General features: G+C 33.3%; 1 protein-coding gene across 3 annotated transcripts; it reads right to left on the reverse strand.

Moving 5' to 3' along the window:
* Nucleotides 1-1,002: 1,002 nt before the first annotated feature.
* Nucleotides 1,003-7,032, reverse strand: LOC124393611. 3 transcript variants are annotated; one of them, XR_006927346.1, is made up of 7 exons: nucleotides 6,915-7,032; nucleotides 6,615-6,669; nucleotides 6,057-6,413; nucleotides 4,169-4,490; nucleotides 3,629-3,967; nucleotides 3,458-3,541; nucleotides 1,003-2,276 (listed from the first exon to the last, which is right to left on the reverse strand). XR_006927346.1 is itself a non-coding variant. In XM_046861546.1 (6 exons), the coding sequence occupies exons 2-6, from the start codon at nucleotides 6,649-6,651 to the stop codon at nucleotides 1,978-1,980; spliced, it is 1,116 nt and encodes a 371-aa protein (XP_046717502.1). In that variant the 5' UTR covers nucleotides 6,652-6,665; nucleotides 6,915-7,032; the 3' UTR covers nucleotides 1,003-1,977. The 3 variants fall into 3 exon arrangements, 2 of the variants coding, with proteins under 2 accessions (XP_046717502.1, XP_046717501.1); XM_046861546.1 differs by lacking the exon at nucleotides 4,169-4,490 and having other exon boundaries at nucleotides 6,615-6,665; XM_046861545.1 differs by lacking the exon at nucleotides 4,169-4,490.
* Between the last annotated feature and the right edge of the window lie 3,114 nt (nucleotides 7,033-10,146).

The following is a 10,146-nucleotide window of genomic DNA, read 5'->3' on the forward strand; positions in this document are numbered from 1 at the left end:
ACAGCGGACCATCCGTCTCCATACCCCCCTGTCCTCTACATCTGCCTCTTTCAACCCAACTACCTGCATGTCTTCCCTCACCACATCCATAAACCTCCTACTTGGCCTTCCTCTTTCCCTCTTCTGAAGTGATTTCTCGAAAATCAAGCAGCATGATGATAGAACAGACAGCCATTGACTTTTATGAAGGTAAACTTAGAAAAAATCTGAGATTAAAGAATATATATAAAGAAATGTTGTTTCCCAAGTAGTAATTTAAAGTTAAAAGAGTATTTCTTAGTTTCTTTTCACAATCAGAAAATTATGAGGACTTAACTGTTAACTTACATTTTACAAGCGTGGGTAGACTTGAAAATGAAAGATCATAACAGCAGTAGAAGTGGGCGGCGGAATCAGGGACATACCCTAAATAAAGTCCTTTTTTATTTTATCATGAAAATAGACAATTGCTCCTGGTGTATGTATGTATGTGTATTTATTTATTTATTTATTTATTAGCATGAGACAGTTGCTACAGAGAACGTTTAAAATGGTTAAATGTGACATAAAAACTAGAGTGACCTTGATTGAGATTTAGGGCAGAAATATAGAGAAGATCAGAAAACACATACTGTGCAGTTAAAATGTGCAGATGTGCATGCTAGCCAGGAAATTTGACATTTAAGCTGAATGTCATTTTTGTTGTTTACTCTGTTTATGTGGTTTGCATATTTGCAATGAAGAATGCAATAGAGGAAAGTCCCATCATAGATTATTGTCATAAAAAGTGACAATCTGTATGTCTATATATATATATATATATATATATATATATATATATATATATATATATATATATATATAAATACAGTAAAAGAGAACATGATTGTTACATATGTATTTATTTCTCATTCACTAACACAAAAAGTATAACTGACCTGGTTGTTAAAGAACACTTTAATCTCAAATTTCTTAAATATTCAAGAGCCAAGAAATACAAATTTCCAATGAATTCTTTTTTTAATTGACATTTCCCAAGGAAAGTAACTGCAGTGAGACTATTTTAGTGTTTAGTTAGGAAAAATAGACGAATGAGCATGGCCCTGATTTTAAAGTCATGTGAGTCAGTGATTCTCATTCATTTGTTTATTAACTTTTTATTTATAAGACATCAGCTGTTTTTATACATCAGCCAGACTCATAATAAACTAAACTATACCGTAAGAGTGACAAAAGAAATACAACAACGGACATTTAGACATTTAGTGCCACCCAGATGAGGATGGGTTCCCTTTTGAATTTATATCTTTTTAAGGTTTCTTCCTCATGCCATCTCAGGGAGTTTTTCCTTGCCACAGTCGCCAATGGCTTACTCATTAGAGACAAACATTCAATTATAAAGAACAAACGTATACATTATTTATAATCGCTTTATCTCTGGAAATCTTTCTGGTGACAATGTCTATTGTTAAAAGCACTATACAAATAAATGGAATTAAATTATACTATGATTGCTTCAATCACCACACTATACACTGTTATTGACCTACCATTGTGTTGTGATTTTAAAACACACAAAAAAACTATAAAAACATTAGAAATACAACAAGTACTGTTATATGCTTTTATAATCAGCTGCTTCTGGGTGTGAGTAACACCCCTGGGTTTTATGCATGATGCTTGTTGTGCACAGAAAGAAAAAACATTAAAGAGGAAAAGGAAGAGAAAAAGAGATAATTAAGTTAGACAAAAAATAACATAATAAGAATAAAAGGCAATAGTAATATTAACAATAAACAACAACAAAAATGGAAATAATACTTATAATAAGAATAGTAGTAACAATTAACAAGTTAGATTCCTAGCAGCCCAAATGCAGTTTCACAAGACATTTTTTATAATGGTGTCTGAAATGCAAAATTAATTAAACAAAATTAACACATAATTCAGTGGGTGCATAATTCACATTTTTTTAAAGTGTTCGGTTGTTAATGAGTGTCATAGAGAGAGAGATGGGCTGCCATTGCTATTGTTTCTGCATGGAACAGGCTGATGGCTCCCAAGTGTTGAGTAGACCTCTGGAACAGGCTGATAGTCTCCCAGTGTTGAATAGACCTCTGGAACAGGCTGATAGTCTCCCAGTGTTGAATAGACCTCTGGAACAGGCTGATAGTCTGCCAGTGTTGAGTAGACCTCTGGAACAGGCTGATGATTTCCCAGTGATCCCAGTGTACGATGAGACACAGGCTCAGGCAATGGAGCTGCTTCTACTTCAGACCTTGAAGAATTTCTTTTTCCTAAAAGGACATTTATTATTAGCAAACTGCCTTGGGATAGGAGGAATACTCTAAAGGCACATTTCTTACACTCCTTGTTGATTTCGTTAGGTAAGTTTTATGCAAATTCTATACTATATACACTTGATCCCTAAGGCTTTTTCAGTATTAAACTATGTTTATTTTTTTTTTTGAGAACATAATGTAGCTAAAGACACACATGTACAACCATGTACAAGCCAAACATCAGTGGTCACTCTGAAAATAAAATTTCCACTCCAGTTGGGGGTTCAAAGTTAATGGTGCAACATTCTCAGCCAGCAATCGAGACAAATGTGTTAGCTTCTAAGGGTGACCTGTCTGTGGATCTGATTGTTTGGATGAGGCTACAGTGATCATCTACTGTCATTAGGATGGTGCATGTGAAAAGAGAAAAACTTTGTCAAGCCAATGAAAATAAAAATGTTATTAGGGTTCTGTGGGTGTACATGTGGATTTACATTAATAACTCAGAGACTCCTATAGCTAACATTTCAAGTTTGCTTGCTTTCTGCAGTGGTGGTTTACTGAGGTAGTTTTTGTATGCTGTACTTGTTTGAATTAACATTTGTTTTGTGCATTTCATTTAGTTTTAGGTGCTGTTAAAGGGGTATGGCAATCAGGCAGTCCTACGTATTGCAACATTTGCTGAAAGGCTTCTGATCTGATTTCCCTTTTTTTTTTTATTTAAAGAAAAATAGAACTGCAATTATCATTTTAAATGTTTGTGATTGATATTCCAGTTACTTTGCTTTTCGTAGTAGTTCTGTTCCTAATCGGTAGCTGAACATGCAGTATTTTGTTCTGGGAAACTGTAAAGAACAGCACATTTAGATTTAACCCTTTTTGTGTTTGTGGCACAAGGCATTAAATTTGACTTTTTTTCAGGACTATTTTCACCTACCAGTTTTTTCAGCAGAATATACATTGCTTTAATGCTTTAATAATTTTAGGATATATTTGCAAAATATCTGCTGAGTATTGTACCAACATTTATATAGTGTACTGATGAAAGTAAATGTAAAGAAGACTGGCTAAAACACTAAGTATGATTGATGCAAATATGCCGGTTTCCCTTAATAACAAAATCTTTCATCATAAAGGCATGAACCAGAGAAAGAAGAATTACTTAGATGAAGTGAACAAGACATGATGAAACTTACTGGAACATTTATAACATCCGGCAAGGATCAGCCCAATACCAGCGATCACACCACAACTGATTCCTGAGACTAATGTAACCAACACTGAAAAAAATTACAAATACAATTATACATATACATATACTTTACACTATACACTTGTATAATCAAAACTTACACAAAAATCTGTACCTGTTAATCTCTCTTTTATCTCAGTGCACTCAGTAGAAGTAATGTTTACAATTATTGGCTGACTCAGGGCTGAATGATTCACCCAGCAGTAGTACACTCCTAAGCCTGAAGACAGGGGAAGGGATGATGTAATGCTCCAAGTCCCATCTGTGTTATGTATTTGTTTCCATCTGATATCAGAGGAGTTCAGGACAACAGAGGAGTTTTGGTAACTGTTAGGTTTTTCACTTCTGAGCCAGGCCTGCTTCAGCTCATATGGGTAAAAGCCTTTAGAAGTGCAAAGCATGGTAAGAGATCCACCAGGCCCCTTCTCACATGACACAGATACAGATGGAGATGCTGCAAAGTTTCAGACAACAGACAATGAAAAATTAAACTAAATCCAGTTTTATTCGTACAGTGCTTTTAGCAATGAATGTCGTCACAAGTCAACTTTAGGGAAATCAATATAGTTGGAATTTTTAATTAATACATTTATTCCCATAAGTAATTTTTTTTTATTGGAAAAGGGAAATGATTGGAAAGGGCGTGATGGCTTACTTGCTGTTTCTGAAGCAGTTTTTTTACAGGGTCAGGTTGCTAGCCCAATGCCCAACTCTCCTCCTTTCACAGCTGGGCTTGACACTGTCCATTGGAGAGTACTTTAAATACTTTATCACAACTGAGCACCTGGTGGGGTGTTATTGGGCCTTGCTCAGAGTCCCAAGAGTAGCAGCTTTGTATTTGTCCGGGACTCAAACCCACAACCCATGGAGCCAAAGTTCAATGACTTAGCCGCTAAGCTACCACCTCCCCCGTCCGCATAAAATCTCCCTGAAGAATCTTTGAGTGGAACCAGACTCAGGAGGAAACCAATTCTTTTCTGGTGACAGCAAATAGTGTGATTATAAATCATTTCCCTTTTACAATATGTGGTATACATAGACATGGACAACAAGTGCAATTGTGTAGTCCGAATATTTATTATGATTATTTTACCCGTTTACCTTATTTCTGTTTTGTAGGTTTTATCAACTTTTCACTGAAGAAGACTTAAGTGCACACTGGAAATAACATTTGCTGATGATTTTATTATCATAGCATCATATCTATGTATGTTAAGAAATTTTAACAATGAAGATGCTTCTGCTCATCTAGTCTTTGGGAAGCTGGCTGTCTATACATACTTGATTTAGTGGTATCTTGGGAGCCCTTTTTACCGTTCAACACGCTTTCTATCTTCTCTAATGTGACAGAAACACTGATAAAATGATGATGCTGTTTTCATATCATATTATTCTATACCAGATTTCTAATAGATTTTGGGTTTGGTGGACAGACTTAAGCAGTACAATGTTGGGCCACAACGCTGCTGGTAATTAACACTTTGGTTCTATGCAAGGTTTAAAGGTTTATTGAATTAATTTCATAAAAACATTTTTATTTATTTATTTTACACAAAATATTTTCTGCAATGTAGTGGTCATAAAAAGCACAACATTATAATGTATGTGACAAATAAAATAATTTAAAAGAGCGCCTCGAACGTATTTGACTTACAAACAAAAAGACAAGTAATTCTAACGTACCCTTCACATATGCCATATGCTAGTTGTATTGTAATGTAAAATGAAGAAAATTAACACATCCAGTTAACAGTTATAGCATATATAATAATGTAATAAAAGGTATGTCAATAAATATATTAGCCAATTAATCATAAACCATGACCATACACTCTTGACATGACTCATATTTAATGTTTTATTACCATTTACAACAAATTATTTTATTAATTAGATTTATTTATTTTGTAAAGCTGTATTTCTATGCCATTTAAAATAATGTACTAATACACACTCCTTGAATTTGTCTGGGTTTTGTTTTTTTGAGTACCACCTATAAATGTTATGGATTATTATTATTTTATTTTTTTTACAGGAAAGTAATACACTAATTACTGTACAAGGAATTACTTATTCATTATTCTACATTTGTAATAATAATAATAATAATAATAATAATAATATTATTATTATTATTATTATTATTATTATTATTATAAATTAAAAAGAAATGAATAAGAAAAATAAGAAAATTTTATTTGTGAAATACTATGCATATCCTACATACATGTTAGAAAATAGCAGTAAAATGTAAAAACTAGCACTTTATATTTATAGGCTTTTGCTGGATCATTGGCAGATCTATTAAATGATAATTTTCATTTTGCTCATTCCGCACATTATTTACTACATACTTGTGTTTTCATCTGCCAACATTAGCAACATCAACATATATGTAAAATATATGTAAAATAAATGATCTATTAATCATCCGGATCCAACCATACAGAAGTACAATGTCATCTAATTAATTTGTAATAAATCAAGGCTTGTAGAGGTTTCAAAATATTTCTCAGTTTAAGGATTGTTAGCAAACACCTTACCTTGGACATCAATGAATATGCTCTTCTGTGCCAAACACCTTGTAGGAGGTGGTAAATAGTTTTCCACAGTACATTTGTATATGGCTGAATTATTAAACTGAAGATTTAAAAGCTGAAATGATATTTCTCCTGTTTGTGGTGTCCATTGAAATTTTATGTTGTCATTGCAGATTTGTTTACTCCAGGATAGTTTATCATACTTGTATTTACACAATATGTGTTTTGTTTCCAGAGATACTACAAGCTGTTGACTTTCATTCCTGTTGTAATGACAATTGATGGTTGACAGTTCCTGATGGATCTGATGACCAATGATGGCCTCTTTCTGCAATTCAGAGCAATTCTCTGTTCTCACGGCTGAAAAAAATAGCAAGATATTTTCATTTTCTCCACAGATCAAAACAAAACTATACATGTATGTATACAAGCTACATCATGTTGATTTACAGAGAATGAAGCATAGCTGTGACCTTTTCAATTATATAAAAAAGTAAGAATGCTAATAACAATTATTATGCACAATTATCACTTAGAGCACAGAACACAAAAATATATTACCTGAAGGAAAACACAGAAGTATCCACACAGGGTACATAAAATAGCTCCTTACTGCCTATGAAAAATACATTGTTTATAGCTTTTTTTTTTTTATTCTGAAGCATAAAATGATAAATTAAGCATGTTTTACAATTATTAATGATGTTTCAGTTGATAAAAAAGATGAAAGACAATATTTTTCTTTTCACAAATTTACGCTAAGAGTAACATAATGCCAACATCCCATAGCTTAAGTTGATATGCAGTGATTTAATTAAACCTAAAATATATTGTACAGCAATATAGTAACATCTTTCTTACCATTGTAGACAATGCAACATTTATGGACCCATTCCTCTAATGATCATTTTGTCTAATGCAGCCTGAAATACAACAGGACTGTGCTCTCTCAGGCAGGTTTGTGGCTACAGTTTCCTTTTTGTGAAATGCAAGTCAGCAACAGTTGCTTACAGGTCACACTTACTACAAAAAATAGACCCTTCAGACTGATGCCTCTTTTGGTGAAAAGGCTAGATTTATATTATTTTACATTTATTTATTTATTTATTACCTCAGTAGCCAAGAGGCAATTGGCTAAATAATATTCCTATCCTGGATCATATTATAATACCAGATGTAAAAATAAATAACTGCTCAGGGTTTTATAAGAATCTGAATTGTTTTGAAGAAATCTGAATATGGAAAACCCTTAAGCATGATGACATAATGACTAAAGTCTAATGTAAATGTATTACATTAGATTTTTTTTGTTTTTAATGCCCTTATAATGTACTCATCAAGAGATACCAACTCAGATCAAAAGATTTATAGATTGTATGTATGTATGTATATATACCACAAGAGAGGATCAAAGATAAGAATGACGAATGGAAGGTGCGAGGTGCTGTTTGTAAAAACACAGGAAGTGTGCAACAACACAACAAGTTGGACCATATACTTTAAGCTTGTTTAATTTGATGAGAAGAATTTGATTTGATTACATTTTATTTCCTATGCTAAGAAGAGAACAGGCAATCCTTCTTACACAGAAACAAGGGTTTTTGTATTTAAATTTCATGTCTGTAGTTTTCATCAGAATTACCTGTAAACATTTTAAACATGACCAAATTTTCATAATATGGCATGTAAATATTGCAAACAGAGCACACACACACACACACACACACACACACACACACACACACACACACACACACACACACACACGCAACCCCAATTCATCACTTTTATGTAACTATTACTCTTATTAATCCAGTGTGTCTAAATCATGTTCACATATGGCTTCTTCTTTTCATGATAGAGCTTAATCCTTCTTTTGTTGATGACATGGTGACCTTTGTTCACAGTCAGTGATTTCTGGCTATTTTACTAAGCTCATGCAGTGATTCATTTACAAAATCATGGCTGTTTTTAATGTAATGCTGCCCTATAACCCAATTTTATGATTAACATTATTCATCATTATTATTATTATATTTTTTCCACAATTTACAGATGCAGTTTTTCATAAATTAATGAACCTCTGCCCATCTTCACTACTGAGATATTCTGCCTTTCTAACATACTTTTTTAAAACCTAATCATGTTTCTGATCTGTTACAAATTAACTTAATCTAATTAGTTGCAAAAGGTTCCCCCAACTGTTTTACTTCTTAGTTACACTTTCTACACCTTTTATTGCCAAATACCTTGGTATCACCAAACTTTTGTTTTACTGATGCACCAAATCTCAAATCAAACACCAAAATCCACCATGAGGCACAAATCAGGCACTTAAAACCATACGTGTGTAAACATAACAAAAGTCCTGTTTGGTGTCCTGATGATTTCTGTAATAAAATAAAAAATAAAAAAGTCAACTTATAAAAAAGGTTCAATGTTGTTTTTTTTTGTTGTAAGAAATCTTACTGGTTTATGCTGTAGGTAAAAACCATCCCACACAGCCTATTTATTCTACCCTCTGTACCTCCTGCTTTTGTGTTGTGCTTAATACAACCATAGTTCGGCTGTGGGCTCTGAGGTAGATCACAGTGGTCACAATTTCCTTTATGTAAAAATGATATGACATTTAGCCATGACACTCACACATTACACACACACACACACACACACACACACACACACACACACACACACACACACACACACACACACACACACACATACACACACACACACACACACACACACACACACACACACACACACACACACACACACACTTAGGAAAAACTAGAAAAAGTTTCTATAAAAACAAAAAGCCCACCACAGTATAACAGAAGCATTTATTGTATACATGCTGCACTCAAACACTTGTCAAGGTATAAAAAAATAGTGGAATATAATTCATCAGACTGAATCATTTTTTTCCATATTGTTGTTGTCAGCTAAGCAGTGTTTATGACTCTCAGATTCACACACACACACACACACACACACACACACACACACACACATATGACCAGCTGTATATCTTTAGCAGAGGCCAGAGGAAACAAGTGATATAATTTTTTTATTTTTAAATAAAAATGGAAATCTTTGGTCACAGTCACAAAAAATTACATTTGCTAAAAATAGGAGTTGTATTTAATGAAAACAACACCATGCCATTGCTTGCTACTATTAATAGAAGAAAAAGAATAGAAAAATAGGGGTGATTCTATTATGCTTTGGGGTTGTGTGGCAGTGTTTTGCAAATACAGTAAAACATTGCACAGGGTTAAGGAATTAGAGTAAAAAAATGGTTGCAAAGAAAGGAAAAAGAAAGGCTTTAAAGATAGTCCTCATTGTCATCTTATTTAAACAGTCAAAATTTGTGAATAGATCTTAAATAGGCCCAAGAATATCTCAGAACTAGAAACACATTTTATTATCTGAAAATAGCTTGCAAAGACAACATAAATAAAAAGTTTTAATTTGAGATTCATTCGCAATCTGATAGCCACAGAATCAGTGCAACAAAAGTATACAGATGCTTTTATTCAGTACATATGTCAAACATGTTTAGGTGTTTTTCCTTGCTCTTACATGTGAAAAATGTTTTTTTACTGTGCTTTGGAAAGTACATGTGACAAGTATAAAGCACCTTTAGTGCATAACTTTTTGTGGTGTGTGCAATGACAGGAAAGGTATGAGGGTCCATCTGTGTTGTTTTTCTTGTTCGAGTCAGAGGTGTTCAGATTTTCTTCATATATGAAGAATTGTAATCTCAAGTTTATTAGAGGGACCTCGTGCAAAGCATTCTGCGAGCACTGTCAGGCCCTTTCACACATGATGCAAACACTAATATATGTGCTGCAGGATGACAATGACAAGACAACAGTGCTGTAAACACAATATATAATACAGGATATATAATTATCATTATAATACATGATATATGTTTTTCCTTTCATAGACTGCTTTAAAGTTGAACTGGGTTTTATGTCTACAGGCTCTGCTGAAGCTTGATGATGTCAAAAAACCTCTGTATTGAGTGTGCAAAGGTATGAACAGTTATTCACATAAAACCCAGCCTGTTTTTATCTACAAT

Source organism: Silurus meridionalis, chromosome 11 (genome assembly GCF_014805685.1).
Source record: "Silurus meridionalis isolate SWU-2019-XX chromosome 11, ASM1480568v1, whole genome shotgun sequence".
Classification (NCBI taxonomy): Eukaryota; Metazoa; Chordata; class Actinopteri; order Siluriformes; family Siluridae; genus Silurus; species Silurus meridionalis.